This window comes from Meles meles, chromosome 4, assembly GCF_922984935.1.
Source record: "Meles meles chromosome 4, mMelMel3.1 paternal haplotype, whole genome shotgun sequence".
Taxonomy (NCBI): Eukaryota; Metazoa; Chordata; class Mammalia; order Carnivora; family Mustelidae; genus Meles; species Meles meles.
In genome coordinates, this window is record NC_060069.1 from 154,468,161 (window position 1) to 154,485,308 (window position 17,148).

At 42.9% G+C, this 17,148-nt stretch overlaps 1 protein-coding gene across 3 annotated transcripts in view; it reads right to left on the reverse strand.

The window, feature by feature from the left end:
- Nucleotides 1-8,288: 8,288 nt before the first annotated feature.
- Nucleotides 8,289-17,148, reverse strand: part of RUNX1 (RUNX family transcription factor 1) — a 248,854-nt gene continuing 239,994 nt past the window's right edge. For all 3 annotated transcript variants that reach the window (XM_046002999.1, XM_046003000.1, XM_046002998.1), the window contains one exon: nt 8,289-13,230. In XM_046002999.1, the coding sequence (XP_045858955.1) occupies nt 12,755-13,230 (476 nt within the window). In that variant the 3' untranslated portion in view covers nt 8,289-12,754. The remainder of the gene's footprint in view (nt 13,231-17,148) is intronic.

Below are 17,148 nucleotides of genomic sequence, written 5' to 3' on the forward strand. Positions count from 1 at the left end.
ATGTTTCAAAGTGACAAGCCTAAGAGCTGAAAATGATGCTTTGATCTTTAAAACCCTCATAAACAGGGGCAGTGTACTTGCAGACCTATATTTATGTATTCAAATATTGGGAGAAAATCCAAGCAGAATCTCAGGACTGCAGGAGTTTGTGGTTTAGACGAAGAGGCCAGGGAGAAGGCAATTACATCAAACCTTTTACAACATAAAGCAAGCTTTCTTCCCTCCTTGCTAACCAATGAGCTGGGATCTTGCTAAGGGCTTGTTTTTTAAGTGGGTCTTGAACAGATCATTACACAGACATGAGGTATTTGTGAAGAAAGAAAAAAACAATTGAAACCAAAAGAAAGACTGTTTTGTTTCTACATTCAATTTGTGGTTATTGCCACCTTCTTTTATTTTTACTATCTCCTACTTCTCAGGGCCACCCACGTGCACCTATCCCCCTCCTTAGTATTTAAATCATTAACCACATGTGGAGAGTTAATCTATGGACAACATAGCCATTTCCTCTGTTTCATGGAGCAGCTAGAGAGTGTTCATAAATAACTTCAGGGACATCATCAGGGCTTTAAGAACGGTTTGTTGTGAAGAGACATTCAAAGGAATTCAAATAAGGATGCTGTTGCCCCCTTGGATACTTTCATTCCTATTAGCATGTTGGTGTTTTTTCTTCCTCTGACTAAATGATCTGGTTATATAAGAATGATAGGCACTGGAATGTGGGATCTGAGCTGTGGTTCCAGTAGCAGCCACTTTCTCTTTTACTTGGTTCCCATGATGACCATATGTATATATTTGTCACATGAAATATTGGATCATGGGACCAGAGACACTGATTCAAAATTGAGTTTTATCTCATAACAGTCTTCTTGAACCAAATTCTATGTATATGATTAAATAAATACGCCTGCATGTACCCCTAAACTAAGAAACAATATAACGATATCTCAGAATCTCTGTTTCTCCCTCATCCACCAAGTGTAACCAAGTATCCTGAATTTTGTGTTAACCATTCCCCTAATTTTCTCATAACACCTGTGTATGCATCCTTAAAATATTTTGCTTGCTTTTGAATGTCATATAAATAGAATTATACCCTGTACATTCTTCTGATTTTTCTTCCCATAATTTATTTTGCTACATGCAATTATAGTCCATTCACTTTCATCCTGAGATACTATTCCATTGTAAGACTACAACACAGCTTATTTACCCATCTTCTATTGTGGATATATGGGTTTTTTCTAGTTTTTGCTATGACAATTAATGCTATGCTGCTGTAAGCATTTGAAATCATTTCTTGGTGCATATGAAGACTCTATTGAATAGTTTGCTGGTGGTGGACTCGCTGGGACTAAGTGTAAGGATGTGTTCAGTTTTTAAGCGTAATGTCAAATTGTTTTCCAGAGTGGTTATGCCACTCTGCAACCCCAGAGAGGTTATTTTTACTCCCACCTGCAAAGCAGGAGAGTTGTAGTGACTCATTCTAACACTTTCTATTGTCTTCATTTTTTTTTTTTTTTGCCAAACATACTTATAGTTTATAATAGACGAAACAGACATTTTTATTTGTACCTCACAGGTATAGAATTTGAGGCTTGGGAATGTCAAGTCATTCAATTAGGTTTAAGGAGCATAGATTTTGGAAATGTCTTATGTATAAGCAGAAGATCATATCACTCAAAACCAATGTATAGAAAACCAGCTTAATGGCCAGTCATCTAATGGCCAGTATTCTTCAAATCCACCTTTTTGAAGATTTTGCATCTGTTTGGAAACTCTTCTTGTGAAACTAAATACAAAGTAATATAACTAAATAAAATTAAATAAAAAAGAGTAACCAATATTGGTTAAAATTTGAGAAAAGGATCTTTAGAGAAACTGGCTAAAAAGTCCCCCATTTAGTTACAAAGGAAGAAAGGATACCCAGATTTAAAACAAACAAACAAACAAAAACCCTCACTTTATCTACAAAACACTGCAAACTTGATAGCTGCCTATCAAAGGCTTTTTTGAAAAGTCAGAAATGCCCTCAGACATATTCAGCAGTTAGAAAAACAAATGGCAGACAAGGATGGGACATGCAAGGAAGGCAAAAACTCTGCAGCTGGGTTAAATTTTAAGGTAATTTAACTATCAGGCAAAGTGGTTTTTGACAAACTGACCTAGGAAATTTTGGGTTGTTACAAGTGTTAGGGCAGAATTAGGGATGAGTTAGCAGTGGACACATGGGACCATTCATCCTGGTAGATTCTGGAGCAGCCACACTACCTCCTCTTACTTCTTCACTATGTTGAAGTCCCTGAACATCCAGAAGGGCACCTGATAAACTGGAGGGAATAAGAGTTTGGGGGAAGAGAAAGCACCTCTTCCTCCAGTCAGTGCTTCTGACCAAGATAACCATTTATGTGTGCATGCCACTTAAAATTAAGTTTGCCTTGGTGACAGAAAAACCACATATAGGTGGCTTAAGTGAAATGCAAATGTTTAGTTTTCTTTCATGTAGATGCATCCAGACATAGGCAGTTCAGGTGGGATGGAGACTCCATGAAGACATTGCACCAGGCTCCTAATGTCATTCACCCCTTTGGGTGTAGCTCACTTCTACTGACCATCACCTCATTCTTGGCAGCAAGGCTGGGAATGGATGAAGAAGAAGGGGCAACATATGCATATCTACTCTCTGTTAATTAGTTTCTCTGGGAGCTGCCTCCATTTAGATAACATTGGCTGGAAGTGTGTCATATGGGATGCCAAGCTATAAGGAAGGTTGGGAGGTACAGTCTTTCTTCCAGGCAGTCATTTGCCCAAGGGAATCTTTACTAAGGAAAACAGATATTGGGGTAGACAACTGGCAGGTTTTGGCTCTCTAAAATTCATTAATGAAAGGAAAGCACAAGTATTTCAGCTCTATAAATCCTGTTGTTTTTGCAGGTTTTAACATGCAGACCATTCTGTTTGAAAACCAAAGTCAAGGCACACACAGACTTGGTGAAATCCTCTCTCCATCCTTGGGGGCCAGCTGATTGGCATAGGGAGAAGGTGAAGCTGACAGGCCTTGCTCTGGGTTTGCTTGTCCATGGGCAATGAGGCCACAGGGAGGAGAGATTCCTCACCTTCCAAAGTAAGGAATGAGAACATGGTAAGAGGATAGTTCAAGGTTCCACCCCCTAGAGTCAGATCTAGATCACAGAATACTTGTTGGAAAATGGAATGCTACTTTCTTACCAAACCATGTATGTGGCTGTCAAGTAGAATTCTTAGCAAACAAGAAAGGTCAATCTTTTTTGGCTACTGCAACTTCTGTTTCCACCTGGGTGTATTCTGCATTGTTGGAAGAAATCTTTTTTTTTAATATTTTATTTATTTATTTGACAGACAGAGATCACAAGTAGGCAGAGAGGCAGGCAGAGAAATAAAGGGGGAAGCAGGCTCCCTGCTGAGCAGAGACCCTAATGTGGAGCTCCATCCCAGGACCCTGGGATCATGATCTAAGCTGAAGGCAGAGGCTTTAAATCACTGAGCTGCCCAGGCACCCCTGTTGGAAGAAATCTTGAAGATCATGTACTGCATCTGCCTCTTCCCTTGGCCCACCATGAGATAGGGGTCTCTGGTCACCTCTCCCCAGACTTCTGTTTCCAGGACTGCCAACTTCATTGTTACTCCTCAGACCTAAAACCTTGATGATATCCTCGATTCCTCTCTCTCCCACACATCATATTTAATTCATCAGCATAGCCTGGTGGCTCTACTTTGAAAATAGATTCAGAATCCAACCACTCCTTACCTCCTCTTTTGCAATAATCTCCTAAACCTTGAGCGACCAGATGAGTTGGTGAATGGGAGCTGAAATCCAGCCCTGCTCTACTCATTGAACTGTGTGCTTTACTCCAGGGCTGCATTTGTTTGACATAATAAACCTTGCCAGCATCTTGATCTTGGACTTCCAGCCTCCAGGATAGTGAGACAATACATTTCTGTTGTTGCTAGCCATTCAGTTGTGGTGTTTTGTTACAACAATCCTTGGAAATGAATATACCAACTGATACACAATATGTTATTGTTGATTTGTTTGGGGTCTGCCTCCCCCAGTAGGAGGGAAAGACTGCTGTTCACTGCCAAAGAATAAATTTTTGATGAAAGGCAACCATTTTGTAAGGAAGACACTGCAGCTTTGAATTGTCTATAGAAACCCTCCCATAATCACTAAAGTGAGGGAAGAAAGTGGCCCCATACCACTATTTGTAATAACAAGTAATCATTCTTTGTTTGCATGTAAGACTTTTCATCTTCAGAACACTTTTGAAACATTAATTAATCTTTACAATGGCATCAAGGAAATTGAAACAAGAGAGAATTTGAGGTATGTAAAACTTAATTACTGATATTAAAATTTGGCGAACCATAAGAGACTATGGACTCTGAAAAACAACCTGAGGGTTTTGAAGGGTCAGGGGTGGGAGGTTGGGGGAACAGGTGGTGGGTAATGGGGAGGGCACATTTTGCATGGAGCACTGGGTGTTGTGCAAAAAGAATGAATTCTGTTACGCTGAAAAAATAAATAAAATGGAAAAAAAATTTGGCACATAACAAACGCTCCTCCTTCTGGGGCAGTAAACACATTCTGTGTCATCTTCTCTCCCTTTGAAAATGTAAGCAGGGATCTTAATTCTAGAATATGTCAGGAACGAGACAAGGCTATCCCTGAGAAACTATAAGGGATAGGGTAAAATATTTATGCATCAGAGAGAGAGAGAGAGGGGCATTTGCTCACTTTGGAGTTCCCTTAGGATTCTGGGATCTAGAATTCTGGGACACCACTTAAAGTTGGGGTGGGGAAGCATATGGAGTGGGCTGCTTTTGAACAAAGATATGGGGAATTCTGTCAGGTCAAAAGATAAAGATCAACAAATGGTCCACAAACCTTCAAAAAAAGTGGTGGCAACTTTTTAGCATCCTGAGCCACATTTGGATACTTTTTGGTCAGAACTTTATTAGCATCATCTGGAAATAAAGGATGAAGGAAAACTTAGCTTTGAAAAAAGACAGTGGACCCAAAGTGACTGAGCAACACGGAGCTACTTCTAGAAATCTGAATATTTGGATTGTCTTGGCTGGAAGGGGCAGAGATTGGGTGCTCATGCACTTAGCAGGAGGGGAGCACAGAGGATGCTTTACACTAGCACTTTACTTTGACTGCTGCTGGCTTGCTATTCTAGCAAGACTCCTGCCTCATCATTTCTTAAACATGGCTTGTGTGTAGTGACTTCCTTCCAAAGAGCACAGTATGGAAAGGGGAGTGGGGATTGAAGGATACTTTACAGAAGAGAACCTGACAAACACTTCTACCAGCTGATCAAGGTCAATGCCAACAGTCATAAATCATGTTGATAGCATGTACCCTTGATAAAATATGATAAAAATAGCATGTTACCTCTGTGATCTTCTTCCTCAAAATTCATAACCCCAGTCTAATCATGAGGGAAAAATGGCAGGCAAATTCCCACAGAGGAATGTCCTACAATGTGCCTGACTAGTACTCTTTAAAGATCCTCATAAACAAGGGAAGTCTAAGAAAATGTCACAGCCAATAAGAGCCTAAGGAAACATGACAATTAAATGTAATACACTATCTTGAAACAGAAAAAGGACATTAGGTGAAAACTAAGGAAATCTGAATAAACTGTGGACATCAGTTAACAATAAGGTATCAACATTGGCTCATAAGTTGTTGCAAATGCACCATACTAATATTTAAGATGTTAGTCACAGGGGAAATTGGGTACTGGTAGAGGGGCTGTTGGAGGGTGCGGGGGAGATGGAAACTCTAAATAGTATCTGCTCAACTTCTCTGTAAATCTAAAACTGTCTTAAAAAACAGTTTCTTCATTAAAAATAAATAGATGAAGGGCAGAATCAAGAAGCTGTGGAAGACTAGGGCTGTGTCTTCCACTCAGACCTCACAGGGTCTGCCTGACACACTCAGTCATGCAGGGAAGAGGTTTTTCACTTGGAACTCTCCATGATCTTGAGCATTGAGCAAGGGTGAACAATTTCTTTGGAAACCCTTTGGGCTCCCCCTTTTCTGGAAACTCTCATGCACTCATTTCTCCCTTCTGCTTTTAAGACTAGCATTCTTTGAAGGGAAAGACCACTCATGAGGGTTTATTTGAGTCTTTTGTTATCAAGGAGTGTCAGTTTTTCTCAGAGCTTCAGTCTGGAAAATGGTGAAGGGCAAAGAGTCGTGCACCAGACTGCTGGGCTCAAATCCTAGCTCCTCCACCAGCAGCCATGGGACACAGGCAGATTGCTTAACCTCACAGGACTTCAGTGTCCTTATCTGCAAAGCGGGGGTAAAAATGGGATCCTCCCCCTCATTATAGGGTCACTATAAGAACTGAATAAGCTAGTGTATGTGAAGCACTTAAACCAGAGCCCAGCTTGTAGTAAGCACTTAAATATGTGTTGTTATTTTTAATTCACTCCTCCTCTGGCATGTTTTAAGCACTTCAGAAGGTACTAAGGTACTCTCTCACACTAAGATCTGGTTTAGAAATCTGCTACAGGGGCGCCTGGGTGGCTCAGTGGATTAAGCCGCTGCCTTCGGCTCAGGTCATGATCTCAGGGTCCTGGGATCGAGCCCCGCATCGGGCTCTCTGCTCTGCAGGGAGCCTGCTTCCTCCTCTCTCTCTGCCTGCCTCTCTGCCTACTTGTGACCTCTCTCTGTCAAATAAATAAATAAAATCTTAAAAAAAAAAAAAAAGAAATCTGCTACAGACAATGGTCATCAAGCATTTACCTGGCAAGTTTCTGTTTTCTGCTTCTTAGCACATGGCCCATGGAAACCTAATTAAATAAAACCTTTTGAAAGAGCATTCTGGAGGTATTTGAACTAGCAGTTCCTTTTGAATGTAAAAGAATTCAAACATGAGGTCATAAGATATATGCAGAGAACTGTTGTGTAGCAAGACATCGGGGACACCTTCACTGTCTCTCAGTAAGGGGAGGGTTTAATGAATGAGTCCAACCATACAGTTTCATGCAGTGTAGTCATTAAGAAGAATGAAATAGGTCTAACTGTGCTGAAGGGCACGCATTATATATTAAGTCAAAAAGTGAGCAATGATTCATATTGTATGATGTCTTTTTGCATGGATGCGATAAAGTATATGGTGTATATTATGGGTATAGAAAAAAGTCTGGAATGGCAACCACCACCCAGTTAGCAATAATAGCAGGGCATGGATTGGGAGAAGTGGAAAACATTTTTAACTTTTTATCTGAGGCTGTTTATGTTGTTAATGATGAGCAGTATTATTCTGTGTATTTTCATTTATTGAGCGTGTATTATGTGCCAACACTTTATGCAGAGTTTCATGTGTATTAAGTTATTTAGCTCTCCTAACTGACAGCATTAGTGTCTCTTTTATAGGTGAGAAGAACTAGGCCACTGGTTTAGTTTGTTGCCCAGCGTGAGGCAGAACTGGAACTCAAACCCAGGCAGTCTGGCTCCTGATAACATGCTCGGCGGCCCCACAAGGCTCCCTTTCTGAACATACATAACCTGATCTTCCTGCCCACCTCCTGCCTCTGCTCGTTAACCATGACTTCCTGGGGCCAGTCATCTATTTTGATCCCACTTGCATGGGTTCCTGACATTCTTCGGCGCCACCCTGCAGACCATGGGAGACCCTGAGAAGGCAGCAAAAAGACCTGGGAAGGAGGGTTAGCTGGTGACTCTTGGTCGGGAGGTAATTTGGCTCACATAGTGTCGAGGCTGAAATATGAATAATGTTTGGCCCCGTGGGGTAGTGAGGGAAGACCTTGTAAAAAAACTCCTCTTCACAGCTCAAAACTGATTCCCATGATTTAAAGAAATGGAGGCTGGGGATGGTGACTGGCCTCCTATTGAATATCCACCCTTTCCACATCATGTTTGCAAATGTCATGTCTTTCTTTTGAATTATTAACATTATTTTTAAAAAATCATTATTATTTTTTAAACAGACATGAAATATACAGACATTGCTCCTTCATACCCAGAGAGGCAGCACTGGGGTCCTGGGCTTTACCCCGTCCCTCCTGGCCTCAGAAGCCAGGGGATACAGGACGCACAGGGCAGAGAAGGCACAGATGTCAGCCTGAAGCCTGGCAAGCCCATGAAGAACGCGCTTGAAGATGTTCTGTGTGCTGAAGTGGCTTCACTTGGCTTCCCAGCTCCTCCATTTCAGAAAAAGACAATACCAGTGTGCTATGGTATATGTACTTGCCAAACTGTTTATTTGCCATTCACTAGTGATAATATTGGATTTACAGAAGAAACTCTGGTACAAAAAAAGTAAGGACCCATAGGCTCCTGGAGCAGTCCAGCTGCCCTGCCCAGGCTGGGTATGGGGAATGCTCCCGGCAGCAGCAGGGACAGACACTCTGACTCTGGGCAGTGGACTACACACAACGGAGTGTCTGCTCTCCTGCCCTGTCTGGAAACACCTTGGACAGGGGCTTGGAGGAGTGGTGTTCTCTCATAAGGTATCTGGTTTAAACCTCGAGATTGACAGTTCCCTTTAGGGAAGTATTCAATATGTCAGTACCAGGGAGAAAGAAAGCACACACAAATTTCCAGGATGTTTTGTGAACAGATCCAGTAACTGCTACACAAATAGACACTAGGTGGGGCCTGTCCAAGTAGGACTGCAATTCCCATTGTTACTTTTTCAATAGATGTGTTTTACTGTCATTTCAATTTGGAAGTTTATTTTTTCCATTGATTTTTATACATCCAGAATAGCACAAATAACCAACAGTTCTTTTTCTTTTTCTTTTTCTTTTTTTTTTTGCACATTCATTTCCCCTAGAACAAAAAGTGAACTTAAAAAAAAATTGGAACCATGCTATTAGCTCTTTACAAAAGTGAATAAAAAGTAGCTCATCTTTAATTCTAAAATAAACAAAGTAGAAAGAAGCATTTTTTTGTCTACAGTATTTAGCAAACATAAGAAAAAGTCCTTAGAAACACACACAAAAAAATTGAAAAAAGTTATTACAGGTATTAACAATATTTTATAATGAAGCTTAAAATCTATTTACATACATAAATACAATTAACTTTGTTGATGCAACTCTTCGGGAAAGAAAAAATAAATGCCAAATGATCAGCCTCATCAATACTGATCTGGCTAAAGGGAGGGGAAAAACTCCAAACAGACAAACAAACAAAACCCCAAATGACTGTATACTGTAGGTAAACAAAAAGACATTTTGTTCAGATGTAAAAAAAAATGTTTTCTGAGATTATTAACTGATTTTTCATGTATAAAAGCCCCCAAACGTGTTGTACCCCAGAAAATAAAACCACCAAAAACAAAAATTGCCAGGACGGAATGTCCTAAGGAAGCAGGTCTTTCAGGACAGAAACCTGCAATCCTAAATTGCAGGACATTTGAGTGAAACCATTCATTTCCTTTCCAATCAGAGCATTTCTGTTTATCTGCACAGAAATGTGAGGCAGCAGAAAGGCTGTCTATTAACTCACTGATTGTAATTTGTCCAGGAAGGCTTCTGTTGCTGCACTTGGACAGCAAGCAGATCCAAAATGGTTGGCAATGTCTCTGTTCTGCTGGAAGAAACCCATGACGAGCAGGAGAAAGGCTGACTCACCGTGTTCCTTTATGTAAAGCGAGGAGACCTGCAGCTCCTCGTGTTCTGGACACTTGGTGTGAAGTTGGGGGTGTGTGTGCTATCTCCTTATATAAAGCAAGAGAATGGAGGAGGGAGGAGAGGTTTGATGGAGGGAGAAGAGAAACAGAGGGAGATATTAGGGAGCCAGCAGAAGAAAGAAATATAAGTCATATAAGAAATATAGTGAGAAAAACCAAAAAGAATTAAAATACATATCCATGTTGAAATTATAAATAAAGGCATGAACAAGCAGTAGAAATGGCTTAATCTTTCTTGTCTTGGACCAATGCTCCCAGATAGATCCAGTTATTACATTATTGGCTTAAGGGTCTCCTTGATTAAAGGACCACCTTAATTTACCTGAAGGTAATAAATACAATTTTTCCAGGGGGAGGGGAACATTAAGTGTAACGTGAGGCCTATCTCCCAAACACTAAAGTTTGATTTAATTTTTTCTGTTACGATTAGGGACTAATATGCTGGTAAGGGTCTGTGAAACTCTGACTAGCCAGACCAGTGGGACTCCAAAGAAGTGACAAGCTCTCCTCATACATGCCTTTGAGAGTGAAGATTCAATGTGAAGCATTGTCTGATCCCCTTTCTAGGGCATTAGGCTGGTTTTGAGTTGGAATATCTTCCGGTACCAGAAATGAACTGGAACATATAATTTTTTTCCTTCATTTTCCCCCAACTTTTTGTCAGGTCAGATATGGCGACATGTGTTGAGAACACTTAGGTTCGATTCGGGGTCAAGGGGCCAAAGGTCCTTTCCAAAAACAAAAATGTTCAATTTGCTGACATTTAAGGATAATTGTGCTGCAAAAACACAATACAGAATAAAACATTAAATTGAATCATGGAGAGAGAATGTCTAAAATGAAAATGAATATATTCTGAATTTCTCCAAGATCTGTTTTAGCTCTTTTCTAGATAAGAACGACCTGACAACACAAACTGCTTTCCTCTTTCTTACCAAAGTGCTACTGCATCTGTGTAAAACAAATAATCAATATATATATATAAGAAAACTCAAAAACAAGTTGTTTTAAATAAGACCAGCTGTTTTGCTGCCTGCAGCCAAAGATCTTTCTAATTTGAATCCTTAAATTTATAAAATAAAAATCAAACACTGTTCTGAAGTCCTGCTTTCAAATACTCTTCAGAGTTGACCTGAAATCGTTTCAACTAATTTAAGAGGTACATTAAATAACAACCAGATCATTTTGAGCACACATATGTGAAAATCAGCAGTTAGTATTTATGAGTTGTACAACAACTGCATTCTGACCAAATTCTCCAATAAAAATTTACAGTGACATTGGATACTTCTGAATTGTAGCCATGGGCAGCTGTGACATGACTCTTTCCTGTCATGCTGATGCACAGATAAAAGTGCACATACCCCATTAGGTAGGGTCTCAGCCTGGTGAAAGCAATGCAAAGATGGATGCTGAATGAGCAGCTTGGGATGGAGTCTGGCACAGGGGGGATGATGCTTTCCTATGTGACTCCATGGAAGCGCACAGAGGAAAAATGTCCCGTTCAGGTATGCTTCCAAGCCACCCTATGAAAATTCAGCTGGAGACCTTCAGGCACCAAAGACACCAGGTCTAGTTTCTCCCACTCCCAGCCTTGGGGAACAGCCACAAGTTTTGTTCTGAATCAATGAACAGGTACTGTATCAAATAGGAGTATTTTCTTGGAGCTAAAAGATCTGAATTCTGGATTCAGATGATCTCCTTACTACTCCAGAAGGGAGCAGTTAAGGAACCCATAAATCCATTCTTTCGGTTCCCATGTGGATACTGCTCTTCTACATAGCTTACTTTGGATTCAATGGCTACAAAGCACGTCTAGAATGATCAAGCCCATGGAGGGAGCAAACCCCTAGGCAGAAAATAAATCCTCTCCAGAGGTGCAATCATTGACATCTATCTGAACCTCCTGGAACCAGATTTGACCTTCTCTGTTGGAAGGGAGGGAGTCCAGTATGAGACCCTTTGTTGAGCTTGGCAGAAAATTCCATACTTCAGATCCTTCAAATGACCCTCAGTATCTAAAAAGCATTAAAAACATTGCTGCATTAGCTACCAACTCATTTGATTAACATGATAGGGAGTTTAATGTAAACAATATGTAGATAACCAAGTCATCACATTGCTCATCCTTTTTTTTTTTTTTCCAGCCTTCTTCAATGTGATACATTTAACTTTGGCTACTATCAAAAACAAAAATGTAGTACTTGATATTTTTCTTCTTAATATAAGTACATTTAAATAATAAAAAAAGTATCAACACATAAGTAAGTGTCTAAACAACAAGATACATAAATATCTAGGGATTCCTTGTGGGAATACAGTAGTTGAAAATGACCCAAAGCTGTAGCTGTTTCTCAAAAGAACAACTACACGAAAGTCCAAAAGAAAAGTTAAATAAAACTTACAGAAAAAAGGAATCATATTTCTTTCAATTGTCAAAGCAAGAAAGAAGCAAGCTCAATTTTTTAATATATATATATAAAAATAAAAACCACCCCAAATGCAAATATGCACTTTGCAATTTATAAGGTGCTGGAAAAGAAAATTAAAAAATACGAATTAGATACCAAACAAGAGGAGTTGCATTCCCCGCCCCCACCCCAACCAAAATTCCACTCTTTGGAAGAAACAACTTGGTTAAAAAGTGAAGTCAAGGGTATAAAATCTTTCTTTTATTCACAGCATCGCTAAATCAGAAGCATTCACAGTTTCCCTCTGGGAATCTTCCTGTTTGCCTTACGACGCGTCCACGTGGTGGTGAAGCGGACACCCTCAGGTTGGGTCAGGTTCGGAAAAGGTGAGCCGGGCCCACAGCAATGGTGCTCCGCATGGCCTCGGGGGCGCAGGCGGCCCCGGGGGCCCGAGTGCCCAAGGGCCGGGGTGGGGGTGGGCGCGGAGAAGAGCGAGATCCCAGAACCCAGGTGGCAGGGGCGCGCCCCCTCCCCAGCGCCGGCCGCGGACCCCATACCCGCGGGCTCTCCAGAGCAAAGGCTGGGTCTGGGCAGGGGCGCTCCTCCCGCTCGGCCGCCGCGGGGGCCTCAGTAGGGCCGCCACACAGCCTCTTCAAGGCGCGCGGCGGGCGCCATGTTGGTGGGCGAGTTGCTGTGGCTGCCCTCAGCCTCCACCACGTCGCTTTGGTTCGGGAGGCTGGGGTTGAGCAGCGCCGAGCCCGTGGAGGCGTTGGTGCAGGGCGGCAGGATGCGCGGCGGCGAACGCTCGCCGCCCACCATGGAGAACTGGTAGGAGCCAGCCGAGGCGCCGTAGTACAGGTGGTAGGAGGGCGAGCTGGCCTGGAAGGGGCCGCCCTGTGCCTGCGACGAGCCAGGGTAGGGCGGCGGCAGGTACGTGTGGTAGCGGGTGGCTGAGCTCATGGCCGACATGCCGATGCCAATGCCCGACGTGACGGGCGTCGGGGAGTAGGTGAAGGCTCCGGGGTAGTGCATGCGAGGGTCTGAGATGGAGGGCAGCGCAGGGAACTGGCGTGGGTCGCCGAAGGCCGTCAGGTCGGGGGCCGCTGTGGGGGCGGGCGAGAAAAGATTGTGAGGTGGGAGGTGGGAGCCGGGGAGGCCACGGCCCTCCCGCCCGCGGCCCGCCCACAGGAGCATTACCCAGAATGCTGCTGCCCCGGAAGCCACGGGGGCTGCCTACCCAGCATGCTAGTGGGCAGGGAGGCGGCGTGATGGTCTGCGGTGCCAGAGCGTGGTAACTCGGGGAGTCACGGAACGTAAGGTGGGGTAGGCTACAGTGGCATTACAACATGGTAGGATGTAATGCAGTGTAACATAACACATACTATCTAGAAAAATAATCCTGTAATACCGAGATAATGACAGGGTTGGAAAACCCACCTTTTAGACTCCACCAGTTTACGGCCCCCAAGGTGAGCATGAGTTACTTTTCTAAATGGTTGAAAAAAGTGAAAAGAAGGATAGTATTTTCTGACGTGAAAATTATGTGAAATTCACGTATCCGTTGCCCTGCATGACGTTTCACTGGAATGAGCCTCACTCCTGTTGGGAATTCTCCCAGCTGCTGGTGAACGACCACTGCAGAGTGGAGCCATGACACAGACTGTGGGACGGGGAAGCCTCAAATATGAAGTATCCGGTCCTTTACGGAAAAAAGGTTGCCAGCCGTCTATAATCAGCATATTAACATGCCCATATTAATATAAATGTAATCTGTGATATTAATATAATTATAATATGTAACTTATGAAATCATATGATAGTAACGAGATGGCTGCATCTGTAGATTATATTAATAGGATATATCATATATAATATGATACTGTGTTATAATCTTAATATGTAGTGACATTACAATACAGCATACATAAAATTTAGGTTGAATCACAGGAAACTGCTGTCTCTGTAGATTTCAATTAAAAATTGTCAGTTTCTTATGATTCTACCTAATGCATGCCATAGTAGTGACTGTGAGTGACTGTCAGTGCGTATCAATACCACTCTTCCCCCCCCCCATGTGCCTTTAGACTATTTCCACATTTTTAGAAAAATAGGACCTCAGGGTCACCTGGTATTCCCTCATGCGCTTCAGTGATTTGTTAACACAAATGGCTACAGGGCCTGGATTTACACTCTATTTTTTCCACATGTTTAAGTTTTACCAGGAATGGCAAAACTTTTGTCTATAAAACTCACTTTGCTAAGATTCTGCATTTCTGGTCTCAGAAACTGGCTTTGGCCTTCATTGCATCCTTCTGCATTTTTCTTTACCATAGGCTGCCCTTGGGAACTGCTAGGGGCTTTGGGTGCCAGGAAGTGTTCCTTGTGTCCTGTAGATCAGTTCCTCAGCAGTGGTACTATTGACATTTTGGAGATATATATATATATATATATATATTTGTTGACAGATATATATTTGTTGGGGGTGTGGGGGGCTGTCCCTTGCATTGTAGGATGTTTGGGAGCATTCTTAGCTTCTGCCTACCAAATGTCCGTAGTGCCCCCACACCCTGCATTGTGACAACTAACATTGTCTCCAGACACTGCCAAATGTTCGGGGGGTAGGGTGAAGGGGGGCAACCATCCCCCACTCTCTGACTGAGAACCACCATGTAGATGTAGGATGGTATCCTGTTCCTCAGAATTATTAATCAAATGACTGGGCCAGGGCTGTAGTCTTTACAGCAGCAAACCCAAAAGACAGCAGAGGCAAAATTAAATGTTTTAAAATTTTTAAGCTCGCAAATCAACGTACGAAGTTAGTCCAAGCTCAGGATGGCATGTAGTCTGTGTCCTTTTGTGTTCAGGCCCATAGAGAAACTTGACAGAGCCAAGAGTTTGCTCTGAAAGGAAAGCTACCAGGGTGGATTAATCTGTTTTTGGAAGGCATCCGGGGTTGATCAACTTCCTCGTATTTCAAGCCTATTATTCCAGCAGGGAGAGCTAGTGTTCTCATTCTCTTTCTGCCTTTCTCTCTCTCTCTCTTCCACTCTCTCATCCCCTCTCTCTCTCTCTCTCTCTCCCTCTCTTCCCCTTCTCCCCCTCCCTTCTCCCCTTTCCCTCTTTCCAAACTCCTCTATAAATTTGGGGTGAATGTGATGAGGAGGTATATACCCCTCATCAGAGAGGTAATTAAAGTTTATAGAAACAACCAAAGTCTGTAGCCAATCTCTGTGCTAATGAGGAAACCAGGAGTCTGACTTTCAAACAAACCCTCCTGTTAATCTTTTCAAAGCCAGTCAGTCCTGTGGGCAGGGAAAACGTTGTAAACTGACAGTGGTTCTGGGGCTGCCCTTCCAGGGCCACACTCTAGCTCGTCCTGAAGCCGGGCCGCACCTCGTTCCACACGGTTTGTCCCTGGCCGCTTACTGGGGCCGTCTGTGAGCAAGCTCTGTGTCACTTGTTTTTGCTCACCCAGAGAGCTGTGACAGGAAGCTTGACTCCGTTTTTCCAGTTAGATTTCTATAGTCTAGGGAGAAGCCGAGGTAGGAGGAAGAGCATTCGGCAAATACAATCAATTTGTTGGCATCTGATGCAAGACTCTGGACACAAATTAATGACTCCGCCCAGTATTCCTCTTGCTTCATTTGTCCTGAGACAAAAAGGTGAATCCACTGGAAAATGAATGAAAGGTCACCCTGTTTCATGGCGATGTCTGGACATGCTCTGCCAGTCTGTTCCAACGACTACGTGGTAATGTGGTGATGGTACCAAGTTACCGTAATCCCCACTGAGTGCGTGGCTGGTCACGGACATAAGTAATGCAATGATGTTATGGTCTCAGCTGTCAGAGGAAAATAGTTCTTTCACTTGTGGGCAGAGTATCTGAAAGATCCTCAATACTGTCCATGATTCTCCTGTCTCCACTGCACCACTGGACAAAAGACCACCCGTTTGGTCAAGTCAGCTTTCTCTCCCCACACATTTTGATAATAAAAGATCTTCAGCCCTCTAGATATGTTCTGATTCAAATGATCTATTCAAATATTTGTTTCCATTTTTATGTCTCGTCTGACATTTACTGCTGAGCCTCACTGTCATGCACCATTCACCCCACCGTCGCCCATTTGTCCTTTGGGCTGGCCCGGTGCCCCCTTATTCCATAGTGGGTGGGGGTGGAGACCCCAGATAGTCACAGGGAGCTTTTAAAAGAGTAGGAAATCTGGGGATTAGGAGGTTCAGGTATTTTAGTTGGAAATGTTTCCCCACCGATGGGGCTAAATATTTGCCGTGACAGCTCAAGTGTTTGTTCCACAGCTTGACGTGGATGAAAGCTGTCCCACTCCAGCCCCTCCCACTGCCCCCAAAGGATTAAACAGCTTGAGCAGATAATGGCAGCCTTAAAAGGATCTTTTGCATGACTCAGATTAATGCATGCTGTCTGTCGCCCAGGTTGGCAGCTAAACATTAATTTTTTTTTTAAAGAAAAAAAAAATAAAGGAAAACCTCCAGATGACATCTCTTTTCAGACAAGGTGTGGAGACTGTCTGCAAAGGAGAAAGAGAGAAAGAGTGTGCAAGTCCCCCGTGCAGAAGGAAGTCCAGGTGGGGCTGGGGGTGGGGAGAGGGGCTGAACACAGGGCTCTGGGGCGGGATTAAAAGGAAAAGCAGGAGCAGAGCAGTGTCAGGTTCTCAAAGCTGGCAGCCGGGCAGCCACTTTGCTTTCATGTGTCGCAACCCCCTACTACCCCCAGGCATATGACAAGGTTTTTCAGGCCCGCACTCCAGGCTTGATTTCTCAGAGGGAGATCTGCCAAGTTGAAGAGCAGTCTCCCATGCCTTTCTCTGCCACCGGGGAAAGCTCATCTGGAATTCTCTCCCGCCCTCCCTCCAAGACGGGGAAGGATAATTCTTGGGTGCTGAAATGGGACGTGGTTTTTGTGTACTTCACACCCTCATGCCATAAAATGCCCTTCCCCCACTCCTTGGGTAATTGAGGTCCCGGTTATTCAGAAGCGTTAACAG